The sequence below is a fragment of the Balaenoptera borealis genome (genome assembly GCF_965194805.1).
Source record: "Balaenoptera borealis genome assembly, chromosome: 8".
In the NCBI taxonomy this organism is placed as follows: domain Eukaryota; kingdom Metazoa; phylum Chordata; class Mammalia; order Artiodactyla; family Balaenopteridae; genus Balaenoptera; species Balaenoptera borealis.
In genome coordinates, this window is record NC_138865.1 from 1,787,675 (window position 1) to 1,813,971 (window position 26,297).

Sequence of the window (26,297 nt, forward strand, 5' to 3'; positions counted from 1 at the left end):
TTCAGGATTTCTTAGGTCAGATAAGAAGGCCATGTGTCTTTGATCGGCTACAGAAGAGTGGAGAAGACTGGTTTCCTCCTCTGACATATGCGTGGAGTTGATGATTTTGAGTTTCATGCTGTGCCTTGTAAATGCACTTCAGTTCGAGTAGGTGAGAGCAGATCAGCTTCCCTCTGTGGGCATCTTCAGGCAGAAATGACCGGATACGACTTTGGGAATTAAAAAAAAACATGAAAAACAACCCCAGCCAACTGAGCATCTACAGAATGCAAGGCATATTACTTTAGAGGCAGTTGAGTCCAGATCCTCACCCCTGAGGACAGAAACGACCATAGGTGTTATTTAAACGATTTATCTGTTCCAGCCTGTCTTCATTTGTAAGCTTATTCTTCTCTGATGAGTTCAGTGTATGAAAAAGCAGGTGTTGTCATGATTCAGGTGTGGTGAGGCTGACAGATCAGGAGGAGATGCCTCTGAAACGCTTTTATTACTCACAGGCCCCAGAGCAGGAAGCTCCCTGCGCCATGGGGTCGGGGAGGACAGGGGGTCCCCAGGGTGGGTCAGGAGGCAGAGCGGAAGGGGAGGGGGGCCTTCACTGTGTCCCTGCAGGAAGGGTTGCTGGGTGGGGCAGGGGGAGGCCCCGGGGCTGCTCTGAATGGGGCCATCGGCTCTGGACTCGGGGCTGTCCTGGTTGTCACCGCCTGGCTCTGGGCGTTGGAGCAGGTGGACAGTGGCCCGAGTGGGAGGGCCTGCAGGCGGGGATGGGCTCTGGGTTGGTGAGTCTCACTGGAAAGGAGCCGGAAGGTGTCACTTACCGTCTCCAGGAACCGGCGGCCCTGGGAGGGGCCATGTCTCCAGGGTCAGGCAGGCCAGGACGTCAAAGCGTCAGAAACACAGACGGTTAAAGACCTGGCAAGTAGGTGCCGTGTGCAGATGCGGGGCTGGAGCTCACAGCCCTGGGGAGCTGCGTGAGCGCGGCCATGAGGCCGGGCCCCGCCGGAGCCTCTGTCCTCGTGGGAGAGGAAGGCAGGGGCAAACTCATTCCGTAGAAGGCGAAGGACTCAGTGGGGGTCGTGACAAGGTGCTGAATCCACCCACACGTTCAGGGACCCGATGTGGGTGCATGGCCTCAGAAACACCGCGATATCCTCGGACCCTTCAAAGAAGCAAAGCCGTTCATGACTTACACCTTTCATCAAATAATTCCCTACATCATTTCTTGAAATATTTTTCATGCACTCACTAAATATACAACCTTTTCATTTCACCAAGAACCTCAGAATTATGAAACTTTATAGCGAGGTCTCCTGTCCTCAGATAAAGAGCCTGGACCAGGAAGGTAGACGACTTTCCTACGGTCTCTGCCGAACATCCCTGTGAGGCCGCTGCGGCTCCAGTCGTGAACCAGACACACGTTTATCCGAACAGTGGCTGGAGCCATGGGCCCTGCCTGGTGCCCCAGGGAGGCCCCCATCTCGATATCTGCAGCCTCTCCCCTCCCCCAGGCCACACCCTGACAGCCCCCATCTCGACAGTGTAGAACTGGTCCCGTGGCAGGTCCTGGGCCCGTAACCCTCTGACTTTCCCTGACGGTGTCAAAGCCACAGAATGACTCACGTTAAGTCTTAGGCTTGCTGCCTGATTTGGACAAATTTAGTCTTTTGTCTGCACTATTTCTTCTACATGCTACAACCTGAGATGCTTTAAAAATGTCATCCATGGGGCTGGAGAACAAAAAGCATGAGTGTTTAAAAAGCAAAAGCCAGGGCTTCCCTGGGGTCTGTAAGTACCACCCACGTCACCACGTGCCATGTTGGTGTCACGAGGCACTGTCCCCAAGACCAGATAGGTGTGTTAGGCTGTGGCCAGAGTGCATTTGTACCTGAACCTTTTCGCCAGTGTTCAGTGTAGTTCAAGTACTTTACTGTGCTTACCGATCATGTTCTTCAGGCTTACACTTATCATGATTGCTCAGATTATAATCGGTCTTTTCTTTTTGGTCTGTACCATGCGGCTTGCGGGATCTTAGGTCCCCGACCGGGGGTCGAACCTGGGGCATGGCAGTGAAAGCGCCGAGTCCTAACCACTGGACCACCAGGGAAGTCCCAGATTATAATTGGTCTTAATTCATTTTTTAAAAACTGCAGACTCTATGGGATGAATGTGCCAGAAAAGCATCGTGCAGCATACACATGGGATGTTAGGAGATGCAAAATGAGAAAGAGTTGCATGGCCAAGTAAGATGAATGAATGCTAGATTAAACAATATTAAACTAATTTGTTTTCTGCAGGGCTTCTGAGGGCCTTTAATAAGAGAATCTTAATTACATGAAGGAGCGATATATACATATACATGTGTATAATAGGTAGCATCTTCCAAATCTATTAGGCCACAGAGCCTTCACCATTTGTTTTTTTCTTGGGCAGCATATTCTAAAGTAACAAGTGGCAGGTAGTAAGTATTTTTAAAGCACCAACTACGTGCAGTACACTATGGATCAATGAAAAAGAGTCCATTTCCTGGATGAGGAAGTAAGGCCTAAATGCATTAGGCCTCAAGTAATGATATAAAGAAACACCACGGAGAATAGGAAGTGACATAGCATCAATTGTCAAGTGAATAAGGCTACGATTTTTTGAGTGTAGAGGAGAGAGAAACAAACAGAACATATTTTTGCAGATACAGAACACATACAATACGGTTTCTCTGCTCAAGAAGTGATGATGCAGGCTGGCGTGGTCCACGCGTGACAGACCGGAACTTCTTCCCCTTCACATGCACGTGAATCACTGGGGTCTGAACCGACTCAGTGGGCTTGGGATGGTGATCGAGATTCTGCGTTTCTTTTATTTTTTAAATTTTTAAATTTTTTATTGAAGTACAGTTGAGTTACAATGTTGTGTTAATTTCTGCTGTACAGCAAAGTGATTCAGTTATACATATATATATATATACTTGTTTTAAAGTATTCTTTTCTATTATGGTTTATCACAGGATATTGAATATAGTTCCCTGTGCTATACAGTAGGACCTTGTTGTTTATCCATTCTATATATAAAAGCTTATATCTGCTAACCCAAAACTCCCAATCCATCCCTCCGCTACCCCCTCCCCCTTGGCAACCACAAGTCTGTTCTATATGTCTGTGAGTCTGTTTCTGTTTCATAGACAGGTTCATTTGTGTCATATTTTAGATTCCACATATAAGTGATATCATAGGATATTTGTCTTTCTCTGTCTGACTTACTTCACTTACTGTGATCATCTCCAGGTCCTTCCATGTTACTGCACATGGTACTATTTCATTCTTTTTTATGGCTGAGTAATATTCCATTGTATATGTGTACCACATCTTCTTTATCCATTCCTCTGTTGATGGGCATTTAGGTTGCTTCCATGTCCTGGCTATTGTAAGCAATGCTGCAGTGTACATTGGGGTGCATGTATCTTTTTGAATTATGGTTTATGGTTTCCTCAGGGTATGTCCAGGAGTGGGATTGCTGGATCATATGGTAGTTCTATTTTTAGTTTTCTGCGAGACCTCCAGAGATTCTGCACTTCTAACAAGCTCCTAAATGGTGCTGATGCCCCTGGTCCAAGGACCACACTTCTCCTGTAAAATCCAGATAATAACTGTTGCAGGGTTTGTGGGCCATGCAGTCTGTCCCAGGAGCCCAGCTGTCGCTGCAGCGCGAAGGTGGCCACAGACACTGTGTTAGTTCAGGGGCACGCTTGTGATCCCCCAAGACTTTATTTATAGGCTCTGAAATCTGACCTTTATATAATTTCCATGTGTCACAAAATACTCTTCTTCTGATTTTTTTCCTAACCTTTAAAAACATGGAAACCATTTCTTGGCTCACGGGCCTCAGGAAAGCAGGCGGTGGCCTGCAGGCTGTGTGCACTGCCTGAGATCAGGGTGTCACAGCCCTGGGGTGGCCAGCAGGGGTGTCCCGAGGAGCACATCTAACCAAGGCAATTAATCGTCCTCTCTTTTAAACCTTCATTGCGTTTGTTCACGCTTCATTTTCCCTCTGACCGTTGGTTCTTATCGTTTTATGGCAGGGTAACTCACCCTAGGTAACGTACAGACACCTCGACTCTGGCTGGTTCCAGAGTCCACCAGGCTTGACTCTCCCTGTGGCCTCCAGTACCTGACGTGGTGCCGTCCACGTGGGAGGTGCCCGGCAAGCGTGCGCTCAGTAGAACTGAATCTGTTGAAGGCGCCTTTCGCTTGCTCGTGAGGAGAGCAGCTCCAGGCTGGGATGAGCACAGAGGGTGAGGGGAGAACTGCAGGGAGCAGAGAGGAAGCAGGTCATACATGAGGGCTGCATAGGAAATGGGAAATCCACGCAGATATTTGACAGAAACAGGATTCGTATGGGAACATGATGGAAAAGAAAATCCGGGCCAAGTTACAGGAAAGCAGACAATAAAGATTTAAAGTTTAGGCAATGATTCATGTAGGGAAGAGTGTCGAGTGCTTTCACCTGCCACAGGATCAAGAATCCATAGCTTGCCAGGGATGAAGAGATCAATTAAAAGACTTCAGGTCAAGTAACAGTGAAGCCATAGACGGTTCTCCGGGCGGGGGGGCAGGGTCTCGACTGTGATTGTGGAAAGAGCAGAGAAGAAGGGACTAGAAAATGGTTCTCGGCCAGGATGTTCTCCAAGACTTTACGAAAACAAAGGAAATCACAAACTACTCAGAATCATGAAATACTGCCCTTCTCAACTGCCTCAAAAGCAATATGCCTTGCATTGCATAGATGCTCAGTTGGCTGGGGTTTTTTATATGGTTTTTAATTCCCGAAGTCATGTCTGTCCTTTTCCAAATATCCTGTACTTATTTTTTTAATATAGTTTCTGGAGTTAATATGCTAAGTATTAGCAAACTGGCTTGTTTTATTAACTTTACTTTCAGACTAAATATAGACAGAAGCCTATATTATGCTATCTAAATGCAGAAAAGGTTAGTTTTCACTGACATAAAAAGGATGCCAAGTCCAAAGAATTTTATAGAGGATCAGACTCAGGGAAAATCTCTCAGTGCTGATTAAGAGCTAAATGGACAGTTCTGTCCCAGAGACTTCAATCTTTTTAGTTGTCAGTGGCACGTTCCTTCGTATTTCTTTAAAACTAAATCACATTTGTGGGGAGGAGGGTTAGGGCAGCTTCGTATTTTTTTGTAAAAATCCTGTTGAGAGTTTGAGGTGCTCAGGGAATAAAGGAAAGCATGTGAGGGGGAACCCGCGTAAAAACAGTCTGGCCACCTGCCACCTCCCACACCAAGGGCCCGGTCGATGGGAAGGGGTGGGACCAGCAAGAATGAATTACAGAGCACTGCTGCCCCTGCCCGCATCATGGGGGCCGGGCACGCGGCTGGAAGGTTCTCTAAATATCAGAACTGTGTAAGGCGTTAACTCCATTCCTGCCCAGCTGACCAGGTCAACAGGAACATTGCTGCCCAGGGTCTATAACATGACAATGTCTCCCTTGATACTGTACATTAAGTATTTTGAGTACAATGTTTATATTACTTTCATATTTTTCTTTACATAAGAACAATAGATAAAATTGTAATAGATGTGAGAGGCACTGGTGATAAAACATTTTTGTAAGACACTTGGAATTTGTGTTCCTTCCATTTTGTAACTGAAATGGTCTTTCCCAGTGTGATGATGTCCCTTATTTCCAGGTTGATGAAATGTACAAGGTGCTTTACAAAGAAAACCCATGGGAATTGTCTAGCCATGCATTTCATGGTCTCAAATGCAATAGCATTTAGTAGGGTCAGTAACACGGACACAGGTCTTTTTTTTCAGACAAGCATCTCGCTACACAGCATCTTGCCTTTCACTTCTGCTTTATTATTTTAAACGTCCCCTTTTCCTTTCTCTCCCTCCTGTCCTGCGACTTCCGTTTGGCCAGCAGATGGTTCTGTGAGGGGATCGAGCTGCACAACAGTCCCGACATCCAGATCCGCTGGGACGGGGGCGACCTGCACACGCTGGTCATAGCCGAGGCCTTTGAGGACGACACAGGGCGCTACACCTGCCTGGCCACGAACCCCGGTGGCTCTGACACCACATCCGCCGAGGTGTTCATTGAAGGTACCCAGGGATGTGGGGTGAGGCGTGGGGTGCCGAGTGGGCAGGGGCCCGTTGCCTCTTGTGAACGTGATTTTCCAACGTTGTGAGTCAAACCTCATTTGTCCTCCAGGACAGATAAATCGAGCGGCTCTGACACTTGGGTGTACGTCTGCGTCGACAATGTCTGATGTCAACATTTGTTCCTTTTCATTTAAAACATTTCAGCTATGTGAATTTATTTAGAATACTAAGTGTCCAACTTATTTCTGGTTTCTCTGGTGGACAAAGAATGGGGACATATTAAAATACTAGAAATACTAGACCTATCAACCAAAGTTAAACTCTAAAAGACTTAGGAGATCATTCACAGGGATATTAAGTGGTTGAATATTTTTAAATGTTCTCATTTTTATTAAATTCTAGAACTTTTCCTTTTTTGTTAGGATGCTGCTATTTCTGCTAAGCGTACCATGAACTTGCAATCACTAGGTGAAAAAATTTCCAGAATCAATGTTGCATTAAATAGGGGTGGGCAGAGAGCAGAATATCTCTATTGTTCTAACAATTCATTTTTGACAAGACTCAGCCTATAGGGAATTAGAAAACTTGCTATCAAAGTATATAGTTTACATCACTGTTGCATTTTTATCAATATCAGTCATTTAAGTTGGAAGTGGCTTGAACACCAGTGTTCTATGTCCCTAAAGCCATAAATTGGTGAGTAGCCTTGTAATTGCTTGCATTTAAAAATAGTAGTTGGAACACAGAAAGAAAATTGAAATCCTCGAGGTCTCCACTACCTTAATCTTCATCTTTTTACTAAATTTTTTTTACTGTTTAATAGCACTAAATTTCTTTGTTTTTTAAAGTAGAAGAAAGCAAGATGTGAACCATTATTTATAGCCCTTGTAAGAACTGGCCAAAAAAAAAAAAAAAATTTAGTTTTAGAAGTAACTGTTACTGCTGACTAAAACTATGTGCCTTTACTTTTAATAAAAGGGTCCCCTGCATTGTCTTTGAAAGCGTCTGTGAGCTCCTTCGGGGACCTTGTCCTGCTAATAAGAGCAAACCTGCTGTATTAACAATAAGTGATGCGACATGGCACTTACAGGTACACACACGTGCAGGCGTCATTTAAACCTCACCATGAACCTGTGAGGTGTTATCAGGGTCCTTTTACACACGGGTAAACTGAGCCTGGGGAGGTGAAAGGGGCCTTTCCAAAGTCACTCCAGGATTTGGACCCAGTCTGTCTTGCTCCAGGGCCCATATCCTATTCGCTATGTCACATGTATCTCAAAGTGCTAAATGAACAGGAAAAGAATGGCAAAAAGATTTTTAACATTTAATAAGCGAGCAGTGAGTATCAGTCATGGGCTGGCTGTGGAGCAAACTTCTTGAAGCATTTTAGAATACGGAGGAGGAAAGTTAAACTTCCATTAAAAAAAACAAAACAAAACCATTTGCTGATGATGGTCAGATTTGTCTTCCAAAACCAAGTTCAACTAGAGCTGCTTAAAATTAAATGCTTTATTTGCTTTCAAGATTGCTAGAAATGGGTACTTCAGTGTGGATTGTTTCTGTACTACAGACATTAAATCACGTCAGTTTTACGTACTAGTCTACCAACTCGATTCAGCCACGTTTATTAAGGCCTTGCTCTGTGCCAAACAGCGTGGGTGCGGATATGATGGGGATGGGTCCTGCTATCAAGGAGTTCCCAATCCAACAGCAGAGATGGATACATTTTTAAAAAAAGAATATAAAATAAGTGATGTTATAAGTGATATAACAGATATCTAAAGTGTTATAAGGATACAAATGAACTTAAAAGATTAACTGCAAGGTATATAAGACACACTAACTTTCATAGAATAAGAGGAGCTATTTCTCTGCCTTGGAAACCACTTTCAGGATCTGACTCCGGAGGCCCAAAACATGCATGCCACGGTCTTTAACTTTATTTCATTAAATTGAGCTCTGCCACGTAGAAGCCCCTGCAGTGCAGTCCTCTCCTGCCTTTGGGGTCTCTGCATGAGCTACTTAACGTGGGAGAAGCACCCCCCGTTCTACCTGCCACGGGTGGTCCACGCCCAGGGCTCCACAGAGGTGGCGGGTGTTCCCAGTGTCCCTTTTTGCACCTGAGGACCCTGCACTGGCTTAGACGGCCCGCCAGCTATGGGTCTGGCTTCAGATCTGTGTGCTGAGGAGAGGAGGGGTCTGGGCAGAGCCGGAATGAAGAGCCCTTAAGCATCAGCTTCCTAAGCCTCCTGGAAAGTGCGTTAGGAAACTGGCTCATCGTCCCCGTGAAATATGGGTGATAACTTTTTAAAAGCCTGATTTTGGTGTATTTTTATCCCTAAGAACAATTACATGAAATGGGAGAGAATTTCACATAAATTCTTAGGCTCCTATTATGACTGAAAGGAAGAAGTGTTTATGTCTTCCTTACTGCAGCACTACATTAGACTCAGGAGGATCTCTTGTCCCTAAACCACATTGCTATTGCTATGTCAGCGTGCAGTATGGGGGTGGAGGTGCGTACCAGAGGGTAGGAAGCTTTCTATAGATTTAAGAACCTCGAGAAAATCTTCCCTAAAAGTTTAACAACCTACTAGTTGGAAACTGTCTAAATTTCACTGCCTTGTGCAGCAACTTTTAGAATGATATCGAGGAAATTTCAGTTTAAGAACAGTAACTAAGGGGCTTCCCTGGTGGCGCAGTGGTTAAGAATCCGCCTGCCAATGCAGGGGACACAGGTTCGAGCCCTGGTCGGGGAAGAGCCCACATGCCGCGGAGCAACTAAGCCCGTGCACCACAACTACTGAGCCTGCGTGCCACAACTACTGAGCCTGTACTCTAGAGCCCAAGAGCCACAACTGCTGAGCCCATGTGCCACAACTCCTGAAGCCCATGCGTCTAGAGCCCATGCTCCACAACAAGAGAAGCCACCGCAATGAGAAGCCCAGCACCGCAACGAAGAGTAGCCCCCGCTCGATGCAACTAGAGAAAGCCTGTGCTCAGCAACAAAGACCCAATGCAGCCAAAAATAAATAAATAAAATAAATTGTTTTTAAAAACCCCCAAAAAACCAGGAACTAACTTTTATCTCCTAGTGTTAACTAGGAACCGAGCCCTGGTCTTCATTTTCACCTGGATTATCTCATTTAATCCTTACAAAAATCACCGCATTCTGTGACTGAGGAGACGGCAGCTTAGGGAGACTTGTAGGGCCCCAGACCTCACACACACACTCACACTCCCCTGAGCTTCAAGGACTAAACCCAGTCAGTGTGACCCCTTAAGTCTGAACAGCCACAGAGGAAAATGCAGATGAACCTTGGATCTTGGGGCAGCAGGGTGGTCACCTGCATCCAGTAACAGGCCTGGGATGTGTGCCTGGAACATCTCAGGACACCACTGGGCTTTTGGTCATTGGTCGCGTGTTCACTGAAGGTCCCCTGGACGGCGGGCGGTGGCCCGGGCACTGGGTGGGGACACTTGCAGTACAGGCAGGGCTCGGTCCTCGCTGCGCCCGCACTCCAGGAAAGGAGGGACGGGCCCCCCTCATAAATAGCCCCAGCCCCAGCCAGCAGGTGCTGGGAAGAGAAGGAAGCTGGGTGAGGGGAGGGGGAGGGGGGCCTCCCTGAGGAGGTGACAGCCGACCTCAGTCTGGGCTCTGAGAGGAAGCGATGGGGAGGCCGCTGGGGACCGTGCTGCAGGCAGAAGCAGGGGCGAGGCTTGGCAGGAGGAGCGGGTGTGCCCAGGAGCACGGAGGGGGGCAGCCGGGCGGCAGGCAGCTCACGCGGGTCGTGGCGCCTTGTGGTCACCGTTAGCTGGCCGGCCTTTGTTCTACGTAAAATCGCCACTCGCGGAGCGTTTAAACTGAGAAGTCAGAGTATCTGATTTCCATTTTTAAACTGATGTTTGGCTTATAATCGGGAGCCCAGTGAGAAGCGTGCCGGGGCAGGACCGGACGGAGATGGCGGGGCTGCAGGAGCACGCCGTGTAGACGGGACAGAGCCACGTGGCGGGTTAGGTGTGGGCTGAGGGGCCACGGGAACGAGCAGACCCCGCAGGTGTTGGCTCTACCGTCAGTCGTCTGTGATGGGGAGACGAGGAGCGGGCTGGGGCACAGAGGGACGTAGGTGATCCGTTTGCACATCCGCGTTTGGACGGCCGAGCGCTCACACGTGTGGGCAGGTGGCCGCGCGGGTGCAGTGAGTGCCCAGGGCGAGGACGTACACTGGGAGCTTCAGGAGGCAGCGGGTGACCAAAGACACAGGGCTGGGCGGGAGCGTGTCTGAGCCTGGGTGACCCTCCCCACGCGGAGATGCTCCGGGACGACGTGCGGCGTAGGAGCGCGAGAGGAGGGCCCTGGGGCGGGGGGGCTGGGGGAGCGGGTCGGTGTTGGGGGGGCAGGGCTGGCCAGCTCGGGCCCCGCTGCCGGCGGCCAGCGCTGAGGACAAGGAGGGGCAGGTGTGGATGCTGTGGGTGATGTTAGTAAGGGGCTCGGAGAGCCTGGAGGGACCAAGCGCCACGCGTTTGCGGGACACGGAAGGACGCACGGAGACGCATGGGTGGGCGCCGGGGAGGTTCTGCCTAAGCAGCGGCAGAGCCAGGGGCCCGTATCTGGACGGGAGCGCCGGGTCAGGATGCTTTGTGAGCCTGTTTGCCTGTTGGTTTTCGTAGCAGAATTACTAGAGTCTATTTCCACGCTGGTGAAAACGACCCAGGCGAGACAACGCGGTTCCTGCAGTGGGGTTGGGGGAGTGTGGGACGCCAGGGAGCCGGTTCCTGGAAAAAGAGAAGGAAACGGACTCCGCCCACAGCGTGCAGGTGGCGAAGAGCTGCTCTCAGCAGTTTCACGGTAGAAATGGGACAGGTGAGCACAGACACGTGAAATAAACGTGGACATCCCACGCTCGCGCCCCTGCCGCCCCTCCTGACCCTGTCGTGGACGGCACAGATCTTTACAGCTCGGGGAGCACCGAAGGGGGCAGGAGGGGAGTTCCCAAGTGTGCGATGAGGAGGCTGGCTTACCCCCAACCCCGACCCAGTGGTTGGGGAGCTGAGCTGGATGGGGGAGGAGGGGACAGCATCAAGACGGTGGGGAAGGGCAGGAATTCTGAGCGTGGCACACGCCTGCAGACCCTGTGTGATGTTTATTTGTAGGTTCTCCGAGCTTGTCACAATCAGATAAGACGTGTGCCCCTTTTAAGTGACATTTCAAAGTGTGTGGAAATGTTATACAGGGAACGGTCCCTGTGGATGCAGCAGGACAAAGCCTCTCTGAGCGAAAGGTTCCTTCTGCTGGATCTGGAAGACTTGCTGTGAGAAGCTGACGGAGTCTAAGCTCAGCTTTGCCCATTCTCCACAGTATTCATTTTTAAATATCTTTCATGGTATTTTCTGGCCAGCCCAGCTCCCAGCTCCAAGACCCAGAACAGCGATTGGATGGCTCTTTGCTTCAGTTTCTCCATCTCTGCCTGGAGAAATTGATGGTCTTGTAAGAAATGAGTGAGTTAATCCCCTAGAGGGAGACTGACACACAGTCAGCTATTGTTGCTGTTATAGAAATAGCACATTTTCATTTTAAAAAATCTAAAACATGGAAATAAAGATATAAAAGTCATGTGTAATCCCACCACCCTGTGTCAGCCACTCTTAAAAATTTTTATTGTTCAATCTCTTATCTAAATGTGTATATTCTACATACTCTTTGGTATGTTTTTTTTAATTTAATTTAATCCGTCACGAACATCTATGCCTGTCATTGCAGTCCTTAAAAACTCATTTTAATGCTTTTATAGTCATTCATCATTTATAAATTTTTAAATCGTTGGCATTGCTTCAATTACTCTTATCTGAGACAGCGAATGATTGTTTCTGGTACTTACAGTAACTGAGAAAGGAGAGGGCAAAGAATGAGTAGTGTGAGCAGGGAGCAGAGTGTATTTACACCTTACTTTTGAAAAGCAAACATGGACCAAACGATGAACTAACTCCATGGCCGGAGTCACTAAAGTCACTCAGGGACTTAAAGTGTAAATATAAATAAAGAAAGATAAATAGATGGGTTTTTTTAATGGTTAATACCTGCTTTTAGGAAGACTTCCTATTTTCTGAAGTTGAAGCTGTATGCAGTTTGCTTCCGCTCAGAAATACAGCTTTTTCTATATTACTAAGGAAGATATTAGATTGACAAAAATAAAAATAATTAAAACATGGTGTTTCCATGAATATGGGGGAAATGGGCATTTTGACCTACAGTCGTCCCTCAGTATCTGCAAGGGGATTGGTTTCAGGACCCCCCAGGGATACCAAAATCTAAGGATGCTCAAGTCCCTTATATAAAATGGTAGAGTATTAGCATGTAACCTACATACACTTTAAATCATCTCTATATTACTTATAATACCTAATGTAATGCTATGTAAATAGTTACTGGTGGGCAGCAAAGGCAAGTTTGCTTTGGGGAACTTTCTGGAATTATATGTATATATATTTTTTGACCTGCGGTTGGTTGAATCCACAGATGCAGAACCCGTGGATATGGAGGGCTGACTGTATCTGTATTTTACACACCCTTCTGGGGAGATGTTTAAAATGGAAATAAATATATCTGTTGATAGTAGAATGAAACAAATTCTGGTAAATCGCCACAAATGTATTTGAAGCAGCCATTAGAAAACTATAAAGCATGTTTATTAACGTGGAAAGGCATTTCACAATGTATTGAGTGGGGAAAAACCAGAAACTGAACAGTATTACATCATAATATTTTATTTGTTATATATGTGCACAGGGGTAAACTTCAGGAGGATACGATCCAACGTGTCTGGGCGGTGGTATTCCGAATGATTTTTTTCTTTAATTTTTGCTATTGTGCATTTTCTGGGTCTTTTCCTACAAGGAAGTATTACACGAGGTAAGTTTTTAAAATGGTGAGGGAGCACCTTTTAAAGGCAAGATGGGAGGCTCATGGTTGTGACTTTCCCGCCTGCTCTCCATCACTAGAGCAGCTCAGGGACCACCGGCATTGATTCCTCACTGTGTGGAGAACAGTGTAGACACAGGTGACCTACACCTAGGCAGGTGAATAGTCGATGAGCAGACGGGCAGGGGGTGACCACAAGCGCTGGGGCCCTGCCCCCTTCAGATGGGATTTGAGAAACAGACACGGATGAATGTCTCCCTGAGCCAGGGGTGTTCTCCCCTGACCAGTAGGTGCAGAGCTGGGGACCGAGGGGTGGGGACACAAGGAGAGTGAGGGGGGATCGCCCTGGGGAAAGGGGGCCTGCAGAGCAGCTCTGTCCCCACCCCAGGTGGGAGGTGACATTGAGATCCCAGCAGGCTCGGTCAGGTGTGCAAAAACCAGCAAACGCATCCTTATCCAGTGGACGTGAACCTCTCTGGTCCTTGTTTCCCGGCAAGTCAGTGAGGAAAAAGCCGCAAAAAAGAATGAAAGCAGTAATGGCTTTTTAATCATCAGAGGGGATTTTTCCAATGATCTAAACGTTGGGAATCAGATGAAAAATAGCTATTCCTCTCCCCGGCTTCTGGCCACTGAGTGTCTCTGATGCCGTCCACGGGGCTCTGCCTGCTCCCGAGGGCTCTCCGGGCTCTGTGGGGGCTGCCCGCCCTCGGGCCACCGTGCCCTGCTGACCCCAGCCTGCTGGGGTGCCAGCGTTTCTCCTTGTCTGCCACCTGGTTTTGCTGCTTTGCTGTTTGTTTTGCTCGGTTTCCCTAGCTCCTCCTGCACAGGTAGTTTGCCCCTCGACCACGCTCGTGCCCAGACACCAAGTCCAGCCGTGCTGGCCAGTGTCCAAACCCACCCTGTGTCCCTGGCCTTCCCCCATCCCTCAAACCCGCGGCTGCTGGCTCTTCCCCCAGCTCACCCTCCGTCACTCATCCCAGCAGAGTCACAGGCCTGCCCTGAGCACCAGAGACGGCGGCTGGGGGCGGGGACGTGTGGTCTGGGGGAGCCGTGCAGTCCCGTGGCCTCACGCAGCCCCTTCCCCTCCCTGGCTCCTCGGGTCTCTGGTCTGTAGTTGGACGCAGCTTCCCCTCTTAGGGAGGCTCATCATCGTAATGACCAAACGCCGACCCAGCCGATGGCCAGGCACATGGCACTACTCAGAATGGGTGCGCCCTTCCTGGCCACACCTCAGGCCAGTCCTCAGAGGTGTGATGTCCTGAGTGGCTGAGCAACTCCGAAGAGGCAGCACGGAACACATCTGGGCCCATCGGAAAGGACAGAAATCAAGGAGGGACCCTGTAGGCGCTTCCCCCGAGAGCGGATGATGTAATTAAAGGTTCAGACGTGGGGAGAGGCCAGGAAGGGGAGCTCTCCGCTCCTCTGATCTTTATCCGGAGCCCCTCTTGGCAGAGGCTCCCTTGCACCCTGCATTCCCATCCCTCCCTGGACCCCCAGCTTTATGCTGTCCCATTTCACTCACCACCACGTCATGCGTTTATTTGTCTGCGTCTGTGTCCGCATAGAATGGAAGCTCCCCAAGGGCAGGGAGGAGTGTGCTCTTCACGCTGGCATCCTCATTACACAGCCGGGTGTGCGCGGGACTCGTTACACAGCCGGGAGTGTGCGGGACTCGTTACACAGCCGGGTGTGCGCGGGACTCGTTACACAGCCGGGTGTGCGCGGGACTCGTTACACAGCCGGTGTGCACGAGACGAGTGGAAATAGCAGGCTTTTAATTTACTGAGCAGAACTCATAGGTCATCTAAGTTTATTATTTTGTTTTAAACAGGAAAGGTGTGTTACAGGAAAATTAACCTGACAGAGATGAAGACAAATTTGAGAGAGGGAGTTGGGAGGACAGGTCCAGGCCTGGGGGTTGCTGTAGAAATAAACAGGAAGGACCACAAACACCCTGCAGTCACCTAAGCAGGGCTTTTACCATCAGTAATAGCAGGAAAGCCATGGTAGAGAACAGTCACGGGAGGGAGCACGAGGCAGTCTTGCAAGAGAATTAGGTAAACGTGGACATTCTCAATGTATCAACAGGCAACTAGAACCAACTACACAGAGCACATGTATACAGCAGCAACTAACACAACAGTGTAAAGCAATTATACTCCAATAAAGATGTTAACAAAAATCACATGTAGTGTGATTCCATTTGTACAAATACATGCACAGATATACAGCCATCCCCCCTCATCCGAGGTTTCACTTTCTGTAGTTTCAGTTACCACGGTCAACTGTGATCCAAAAATATTATATGGAAAATTCCAGAAATAAACGATCAGTTTTCAATTTTGCCATCTGAGCAGTGTGATGAAGTTGCTTGCCTCAGCTTCGACCGCCAGGACGTGAGTCATCCCTTTGTTCAGCGTGTGCTGCCTGTTAGTCACCTAGGTTGTCAGGCTGACTGTCCCAGCGCTCGTGTTCAATGACCCTGATTTTATTGATACAAAAAATGGCCCCAAAGCACCAGAGGAGTGATGCCAGCAGTTCAGACATGCCAGAGAAACGGTGCAGTGCTTCAAGTGAAAGGTGAAAGTTAATAAGGAAAGAAAAGAAAAAAAAAAGTATGCTGAGGTTGCTAAGATATACGGTAAGAACAAATCTTCTGTCCGACAGGTGTGAAGAAGGAAAAAGAAATCCGTGTTAGTTTTGCTGTCGTGCCTCAAACCCTAAAAGTTACAGCCACAGTGTGTAAATGCTTAGTTAAGATAGAAAAGGCATCAAATTTGTACAATAAGATATTTTGAGAGAGAGACCACATTCATATAACTTTATTATCATTGTTATAATCGTAATATAATTGTTATATTTGTTATATTTTATCATTAGTTATTGTTGTTAAACTCTTAACTGTGCCTAAATTACAAATTAAACTTTATTTTAGGTGTGTATATTTAGGAAAAATAGTACTAACAGGATTTGGTGCTATCCATGGTTTTGGGGTCTTGGAACGTTATCTCCCTTCAATAAGAGGGGAGGCCACTGTATGTTTGTTAATACATTCAATTTATCTGAAAAATGCAGGCCAGACTGTTAGCGTGTGCAGAATGGCACCAGGGAAGGGACCTACTGTTTTTCACTATTATATCACACAGTTCTGTGCTACATCGTTACTTTTCTATAAGCGTGTATTATTTTACATTAAGATATTTTAAATAGATAATTTAAATAACTCGAGTTAAGTATGTCTCATAAAAGAAGTATCAAGAATGTACTTCTGGGGCTTCCCTGGTGGTGCCGTGGTTAAGAATCCACCTTGCAGGGGACATGGGTTCGAGCCCTGGTCCAGGAAGATCCCACATGCCGTGGAGCAACTAAGCCCGTGAGCCACAACTACTGAGCCTGCACACCTAGAGCCCGTGCTCCGCAACAAGAGAAGCCACCGCGATGAGAAGCCCACACACCACAGCGAAGAGTAGCCCCCGCTCGCTACAACTAGAGAAAGCCTGCGTGCAACAACGAAGACCCAATGCAGCCAAAAATAAATTAAAAAAGAAGAATGTACTTCTAACCATCACAGTTATTTTAAGTGTTACCTAAAATCTCTTGTCACAAAATACATGAGCATTAAAATGTAAGGACAGTTTGCATTTTGGCCTAAAAATCCAACAAGGTGACCCATAAATTAAACACAATAACGAAGCAGATGAATTTGCTTAAGGCATATCTTAAGGCATGATCCAAAATTAGAAACCCTTCTATTCAAGAATGAAGCCATATCAGAGCCAGAAAGCATCTCCTAATTAATGAGAAATGAAGGTATTGATAATCCACACCATGTAATCTTCTGGGAAAGACTTGAAGTTTAAAACTATGGATGTTTTACACACAAACACACATGCATTTATTTCACAGTTGATAAGCCATTTAAAATTGTGGTTATGATGGCCAAAGGGACAAAAATGAAACTGATAATAAATCTGACACTAAACCCATACTGCTTTGAAGAAAGCTTTTCTTGGTAGTTCTTTTTTTAAATGATTTTCTGAAAAAACACTGTGAGTAAAAATGGTCTGAACCATTTTCTATTTCAAAATAAGACTTTGTACATTATTTTCTGAGTGAAGAGCATTACCCTTGGAAGCAATTATAGATACTACTTACATCTTTTTTTTTTTTTTTTTCCACTCAGGTGCCAGTTCAACAGATTCTGACAGTGAAAGTTTAGCGTTCAAATCAAAACCTGGAGCCATGCCACAGTAAGTACCTACAGTTCCATCAATTATAAGCAAAGACTGTCAACAGAATTGTGCTGTGTGATGCCACTTGTGTTGTGCTCTGAAGAGGTCAGCTGATGTCAATCAATCAAGGACCAAATGCTTGAACCTGGAACACAGTGTTTAACTTATGAATTTGAACTTTGAAATCCGCATTTCATCATCGATGTGCCAAAGTCTAACCATCCACCATGTTAGTTTCAATGACAACTAACAGGTTATAAATGTATGAAAGGAACACTTGTTTTGAGAGAAAATTACTTAAATCATTACTAAAACGTAAATGTCAAACAACTTATCCATACATATTAGAACACATCTAAATAGGCCAGAAATGGGTTTCCATTTGGCTAAAGTCTATTTCTAGTTAGATCTTGGCATGAAAATCTCAAAATTTAGTTTATCCTACGAAGACATACAATGTTAGTATCTTAATTATTTTGCAAAAATAAAGTAAAATTGTTCCCATCCTCCCTGGGAGCAAAGACGGCCACCACGTTTGTTCTGCCCGCCATCTGCTGCAGAAGAGCTGAGGAGGCATGACGAATACCAATGTCCAGGATCCACCACCAGAGAGCTGGCGTCTGGGTTGGGCCCTCAGATTTAAAGGACTTCATTCTGCATTTGGGAATCCAAGCAGCTGTGAATTTTGCCATGTGGCTGACAGGGTCTTGGTGCCCCGACCCTGTGTCAGGCCTGAGCCTCTGAGGTGGGAGAGCCGAGTTCAGGACATTGGTCCACCAGAGACCTCCCAGCTCCATGTAATAGCGAACGGCGAAAGCTCTCCCACAGATCTCCATCTAAACACTAAGACCCAGCTCCACTTAATGACCATCAATTTACAGTGCTGGAGACCCTATGCCAGACATCTAACAAGACAGGAACACAACCCCACCCATTAGAAGAGAGGCTGCTTAAAATCATAATAAGGTCACAGACACCCCAAAACACACCACCGGATGCAGTCCTGCGCACCAGAAAGACAAGATCCAGCCTAATCCACCAGAACACAGGCACTAGTCCCCTCCACCAGGAAGCCTACACAACCCACTGAACCAACCTGAGCCACTGGGGGCAGACGCCAAAAACAACAGGAACTACAAACCTGCAACCTGCGTAAAGGAGGCCCCAACCACAGTAAGTTAAGCAAAACGAGAAGACAGAGAAACAGACAGCCAATGAAGGAGCAAGGTAAAATCCCACCAGACCAAACAAATGAAGAGGAAATAGGCAGTCTACCCGAAAAAAAATTCAGAGTAATGATAGTAAAGATGATCAAAACTCTTGAAAATAGAATGGAGAAAATACAAGAAGCGTTTAACAAGGACCTAGAAGAACTAAAGAGCAAACAAACAATGATGAACAGCACAATAAATGAAATTAAAAATTCTCTGGAAGGAATCCATAGCCAAATAACTGAGGCAGAAGAACAGATAAGTGACCTGGAAGATAAAATAGTGGAAATAACTACTGCAGAGCAGAATAAAGAAAAAAGAATGAAAAGAATTGAGGACAGTCTCAGAGACCTCTGGAACAACATTAAATGCAACAACATTTGAATTATAGGGGTCCCAGGAGAAGAAGAGAAAAAAGAAAGGGACTGAGAAAATATTTGAAGAGATTATAGTTGAAAACTTCCCTAATATGGGAAAGGAAATAGTCAATCAAGTCCAAGAAGCACAGAGAGTCCCATACAGGATAAATCCAAGGAGAAACACGCCAAGACCATATTAATCAAACTATCAAAAATTAAATACAGAGAAAAAATATTAAAAGCAGCAAGGGAAAAACAACAAATAACATACAAAGGAATCCCCATAAAATTAACAGCTGATCTTTCAGCAAGAACTCTGCAAGCCAGAAGAGAGTGGCAAGACATATTTAAAGTGATGAAAGGGAAAAACCTACAACCAAGATTACTCTACCCAGCTAGGATCTCATTCAGATTTGACGGAGAATTTAAAACCTTTACAGACAAGCAAAAGGTAAGAGAATTCAGCACCACCAAACCAGCTTTACAACAAACGCTAAAGGAAGTTCTCTAGGCGGGAAACACAAGAGAAGGAAAACACCTACAAAAACAAACCCAAAACAATTAAGAAAATGGTAATAGGAACATACATATCAATAATTACCTTAAATGTAAATGGATTAAATGCTCCAATCAAAAGACATAAACTGGCTGAATGGATACAAAAACAAGACCCATATATATGCTGTCTACAAGATACCCACTGCAGACCTAGGGACACATACAGACTGAAAGTGAGGAGATGGAAAAAGATATTCCATGCAAATGGAAATCAAAAGAAAGCTGGAGTAGCAACTCTCATATCAGACAGAATAGACTTTAAAATAAAGACTATTACAAGAGACAGAGAAGGACAATACAACAATTGTAAATATTTATGCACCCAACATAGGAGCACCTCAATACATAAGGCAAATACTAACAGCCCTAAAAAGGGAAGTCGACAATAACACAATCATAGTAGGGGACTTTAACACCCCACTTTCACCGATGGACAGATCATCCAAAATGAAAATAAATAAGGAAACACAAGCTTTAAATGATACATTAAACAAGATGGACTTAATTGATATTTATAGGACATTCCATCCATAAAAACCAGAGTACACTTTCTTCTCAAGTGCTCATGGAACATTCTTCAGGATAGATCATATCTTGCGTCACAAGTCAAGCCTTGGTAAATTTAAGAAAATTGAAATCATATCAAGTATTTTTCCGACCACAACACTATGAGACCAGATATCAATTACAGGAAAATATCTGTAAAAAATACAAACACATGGAGGCTAAACAATACACTACTAAATAACCAAGAGATAACTGAAGAAATCAAAGAGGAAATCAAAAAATACCTAGAAACAAATGATGATGAAAACACAATGACCCAAAACCTATGGGATGCAGCAAAATCAGTTCTAAGAGGGAAGTTTATAGCAATACAATCCTACCTCAAGATACAAGAAACATCTCAAATAAACAACCTAACCTTACCCCTAAAGCAATTAGAGAAAGAAGAACAAAAAAAAACCCCAAAGTTTGCAGAATCATAAAGATCAGATCAGAAATAAATGAAAAAGAAATGAAGGAAACAGTAGCAAAGATCAATAAAACTAAAAGCTTGTTCTTTGAGAAGATAAACAAAATTGATAAACCATTAGCCAGACTCATCAAGAAAAAAAGGGAGAAAACTCAAATCAGTAGAATTAGAAATGAAAAAGGAGGAGTAACCACTGACACTGCAGAAATACAAAGGATCATGAGAGATTACTACAAGTACCTCTATGCCAATAAAATGGACAACCTGGAAGAAATGGGCAAATTCTTAGAAAAGCACAACCTTCAGAGACTGAGCCAGGAAGAAATAGAAAATTTAAACAGACCAATCACAAGCACTGAAATTGAAACTGTGATTAAAAATCTTCCAACAAACAAAAGCCCAGGACCAGATGGCCTCACAGGAGAATTCTATCAAATGTTTAGAGAAGAGCTAACACCTATCCTTCTCAAACTCTTCCAAAATATAGCAGAGAGAGGAACACTCTCCAACTCATTCTACGAGGCCACCATCACCCTGATACCAAAACCAGGCAAAGATGTCACGAAGAAAGAAAACTACAGGCCAGTATCACTGATGAACACAGATGCAAAAATCCTCAACAGAATACTAGCAAACAATCCAACAGCGCATTAAAAAGATCATACACCATGATCAAGTGGGGTTTATCCCAGGAATGCAAAGATTCTTCAATATATGCAAATCAATCAATGTGATACACCATATTAACAAATTGAAGGAGAAAAACCATATGATCATCTCAATAGATGCAGAAAAAGCTTTCGACAAAATTCAACACCCATTTATGATAAAAACCCTCCAGAAAGTAGGCATAGAGGGAACTTAACATAATAAAGCGCATATATAACAAACCAACAGCCAACGTCATTCTCAATGGTGAAAAACTGACACCATTTCCTCTAAGATCAGGAACAAGACAAGGTTGTCCACTCTCACCACTATTATTCAATATAGTTTTGGAATTTTTAGCCACGGCAATCAGAGAAGAAAAAGAAATAAAAGGAATCCAAATTGGAAAAGAAGAAGTAAAGCTGTCACTGTTTGCAGATGACATGATACTATACATAGAGAATCCTAAAGATGCTACCAGAAAACTACTAGAGCTAATCAATGAATTCGGTAAAGTAACAGGATACAAAATTAATGCACAGAAATCTCTTGCATTCCTATACACTAATGATGAAAAATCTGAAAGAGCAATTAAGGAAACACTCCCATTTACCACTGCAACAAAAAGAATAAAATACCTAGGAATAAACCTACCTAAGGAGACAAAAGACCTGTATGCAGAAAACTATAAGACACTGATGAAAGAAATTAAAGATGATACCAACAAATGGAGAGATATACCATGTTCTTGGATTGGAAGAATCAATATTGTGAAAATGACTATACTACGCAAAGCAGTCCACAGGTTCAATACAATCCCTGTCAAACTACCAATGGCATTTTTCACAGAATTAGAACAAAAAATTTCACAATTTGTATGGAAACACTAAAGACCCCGAATAGCCAAAGCAATCTTGAGAAAGAAAAACGGAGCTGGAGGAATCAGGCTCCTGGGCTTCGGACTCTACTACAAAGCTACAGTAATCAAGACAGTATGGTACTGGCACAGAAACAGAAATATAGATCAATGGAACAAGATAGAAAGCCCAGAGATAAACCCATGCACATATGGTCATCTTATCTTTGATAAAGGAGGCAAGAGTATACAATGGAGAAAAGACAGTCTCTTCAATAAGTGGTGCTGGGAAAACTGGACAGCTACATGTAAAAGACTGAAATTAGAACACTCCCTAACACCATACACAAAAATAAACTCAAAATGGATTCAAGACCTAAATGTAAGGCCAGACACTATAAAACTCTTAGAGGAAAACATAGGCAGAACACTCTATGACATCAATCACTGCAAGATCCTTTTTGACCCACCTCCTAGTGAAATGGAAAGAAAACCAAAAATAAACAAATGGGACCTATTGAAACTTAAGAGCTTTTGCACAGCAAAGGAAACCATAAACAAGATGAAAAGACAACCCTCAGAATGGGAGAAAATATTTGCAAATGAAGCAACTGACAAAGGATTAATCTCTAAAATTTACAAGCAGCTCATGCAGCTCAATATCAAAAAAACAAACAACCCAATCCAAAAATGGGCAGAAGACCTAAATAGACATTTCTCCAAAGAAGATATACAGATTGCCAACAAACACGTGAAAGGATGCTCAACATCACTAATCATTAGAGAATTGCAAATCAAAACTACAATGAGGTATCAGCTCACACCGGTCAGAATGGCCATCATCAAAAAATCTACAAACAATAAATGCTGGAGAGGGTGTGGAGAAAAGGGAATCCTCTTGCACTGTTGGTAGGAATGTAAATTGATACAGCCACTATGGAGAACAGTATGGAGGTTCCTTAAAAAACTAAAAATAGAACTACCATACAACCCAGCAATCCCACTACTGGGCATATACCCTGAGAAAACCATAATTCAAAGAGTTGTGTACCACAGTGTTCACTGCAGCTGTCTTTACAATAGCCAGGACATGGAAGTGACAGATGAATGGATAAAGAAGATGTGGCACATATATACAATGGAATATTACTCAGCCATTAAAAGAAATGAAATTGAGTTATTTGTAGTGAGGTGGATGGACCTAGAGACTGTCATGCAGAGTGAAGTAAGTCAGAAAGAGAAAAATAAATACTGTATGCTAACACATATATATGGAATCTAAAAAAAAGAAAAAAAAGGTTCTGAAGAACCTAGGGGCAGGACAGGAATAAAGATGCAGACATAGGGAATGGACTTGAGGACACGGGGAGGGGGAAGGCTAAGCTGGGACGAAGTGAGAGAGTGGCATGGACATATATACACTACCAAATGTAAAATAGCTAGTGGGAAGCAGCCGCATAGCACAGGGAGATCAGCTCCGAGCTTTGTGACCACCTAGGGGGTGGGATAGGGAGGGTGGGAGGGAGATGCAAGAGGGAGGAGATATGGGGATATATGTATATGTATAACTGATTCACCTTGTTATAAAGCAGAAACTAACACACCATTGTAAAGCAATTATACTCCAATAAAGATGTTTTAAAAAAATAAAAAAGTAAAATCTACCAAAATTTTGTAGAAGACTCCATAAACATCGAGATTGTCCTAATACATTTCATTCATTTGCTAGTATATACATAACAATTATAGCCATTTAACATCAAATAATCACTGAATATTCATGTTAAAGGGATCTTCATAAGATCACATACTCTGCCACCTGTGCCTCCAGGCCAACATCTCAGGTTTAGTGAAGTGACATGAGTCGCTTGAGATTACACAGCCCGTGACTTAGCAAAATTGGGCCTGGAAACAAGTCTAAGTTTTATGCACCAAAACAAAAATTCCAAGATACTCTTGACTTTACACAGTGAGAAGCCAGAACAAAGAACAGCTGCTAGACTGAAAATAGACAACGAGAACTCTGCATTAAATATAGAACCCCCAACCCTACACGTTTCACGTATCTACTTAGCGTTAGAGACTGAAGTTTTTCCAAGTATTTTCTTTTCTCTTAGGATTTCCAGTTCAATACTTTCAGCTCTCTGGTAAGAGCTGAGATACATAGTTACATGAGCTATTTTTCCTTTTTCTCTGTGTTTATTTTACTAATGTTTAGGGCCATCTGTGCCTCTACTGACCACCGCTATTCTAACTGTAGGTCATGGGTCCCAATGTCGGAAGCACTTACAGTTGAAGCGGGTTGAGTAGACATAAAGAAACTGGGCTATTCTGTGGAATTGTTTCAAAGAATACTTCCTGCTTAAAAAATTCTGACTGAACCCTTGGCCCCTTATCTTCCAGGGCTCAGAAGAAAACAACTTCTGTTTCCTTGACGATAGGATCATCATCTCCAAAGACAGGGGTGACCACAGCCGTGATTCAGCCACTGTCTGTCCCTGTTCAACAGGTAAGTGTTCCACAGCCCACAAGGAGTCAAACTCACTGAAGAATATAACTAGTACTCCCTTGAAATATTTTCTAAGTGGACACACAACTGGGAGAAAAGAAAATGGTAAATAAAGTTCTTCCTTTTAATGCACTAAAAGTAATCTCTAATCAAAGACACGCCACCGATTAATCAATATCTGCATTTCCTTTGGGAATTTCTCTTTCTAGCAGCCAATACTCTGATAAAATGGCATCTGTTTTAGCTATTACTGTTGGATTCTCCCCGTATGTGCCATCTTCTGTGTAGCCAAATTCATTAGCTTCGTTAAAACAAAGTAGAAGACTAGAAAAGTCCACCTGCTGACAAAAGTTTTCCCATCCTCTAAGAGCTAAACAGATAATACAGAAAAAAATTCAGATTCCTTCCCTTCACCATGCAGTTTGATCCTGCTTTTTTATTTCATTGTAAGACTGCTTTATCCAAGAAAGAATAGCAGTACAAACGACTGGAAAGTCATTGTAGTAAGTTTACTTTGCAAAACACAAAAAACATGAAGGTGTTTTTAATGTAAAAAATTAAAATCCAGATGTTTCTAAATCAACTATGATACTTTGTGCTGTGAAGAGTGTCTTCAAACCCAACACTCTTGAAATGTGAGCTCATTCCTGTCTCCTAAGTGTGTCTAATGAGCATGAGTGTGCCCTCAGCCTACCGGGCACCCATGGGTATGTTAGAAATTCTAGTATGTGACTTACTCTATGATGTGTAGGGTACACAGCCAGTGGAGAAAACACATCTGAGATCATAAACTGGAAAAGAACCAACCAGTAGAAGTTACTCAGCGATGGCACGTATAGTAGATATTTCCTTTAAACCCCTAACCCAGAGTGGACTTTACAGAAATAGTTCTGATTAAGGCAGTGGACTCCTTTTAGTGTTTGATATGTAAGTATTGATAAGTGCTAAGCCCTGTCAGCGGCCGTGCTGTCACCCACGCGGGTCCCTCTCGGGCGCCGTCCCAATAACGCCAGGTCATAGAGCCCATCTTTTCAGCGGTTCGTATGTTCCGAGTTTGACCCACGTGCCTCTGCTTTTCAGGCTCCCAGCCCCACCTCGTGCCTCTGCCGGCCAGATGGACCCGCAGCCGCCTGCTTCCCGCCTGTTTTCACCAAGGTCTGGCATCCGTGCGTCTCATTCAGGGGGTCTGCTCTGGGCCTTAGGTTCCATTCCCCTGTGGCTTCGTGGAGCAGTCTTTAAAAATTACAGCGAGTGGACGAGCCGGCTCTTATCATGGTTACCTTTGGGCTGAATAGATACTTGTTGCGCAGCTGCTGTGTGACCGTAGTTTGTAAAGGGTCTGAGAGAGGTGGCCCTGCTCACGTTGGACCTGACAGAGCTCAGAATAGACTGGGAAACAGTACAAGAAACAACACAAAATGCTGGGTAGGGAACTGGGAGAACCGGCAAGTTTTATAGACGTTTTTTTAAAAAACTGACTAATTTTCAGTTTGTCCAAGTTGGTGTTTTGCATTGCCAAGCTGATGACATACATTTCATTGGTCAACTGTTCAGCTCAGAAATGGTTCCAGGTAGTATTTCTTCTCTGTTTCCTACCCCCCTTTTTGAGAAAGTTAGAAACTTTATTTTTTTTATTGGAGTGTAGTTGATTTACAATGTTGTGTTAGTTTCAGGTGTACAGCAAAGTGATTCTGTTATACATATACTTTTTTTCAGATTCTTTTCCCTTATAAATTATTACAAAGTATTGAGTATAGTTCACTGTGGCATATAGTAGTAGGTCCTTGTTGTCTATCTCTTATATATTGTAGTGTGTTTATGTCAATCCCAAACTCCTAATTTATCCCCCCTCCTTTCCCCTTTGGTAATCATAAGTTTGTTTTCTATGTCTGTGGGTCTGTTTCTGTTTTGTATA

General features: G+C 44.4%; 1 protein-coding gene across 5 annotated transcripts in view; it reads left to right on the forward strand.

Moving 5' to 3' along the window:
• The window catches only part of PALLD (palladin, cytoskeletal associated protein), a gene marked incomplete at its 5' end in the record, with an annotated part of 365,468 nt that overhangs the window by 136,418 nt on the left and 202,753 nt on the right, over positions 1–26,297 (forward strand). For 3 of the 5 annotated variants that reach the window (XM_082402084.1, XM_082402086.1, XM_082402087.1), the window contains 4 exons: positions 5,933–6,114; positions 17,217–17,283; positions 24,277–24,382; positions 25,463–25,537. In XM_082402084.1, the coding sequence (XP_082258210.1) occupies positions 5,933–6,114; positions 17,217–17,283; positions 24,277–24,382; positions 25,463–25,537 (430 nt within the window). The remainder of the gene's footprint in view (positions 1–5,932; positions 6,115–17,216; positions 17,284–24,276; positions 24,383–25,462; positions 25,538–26,297) is intronic. The other 2 variants (XM_082402085.1, XM_082402088.1) reach the window with 1 other exon arrangement.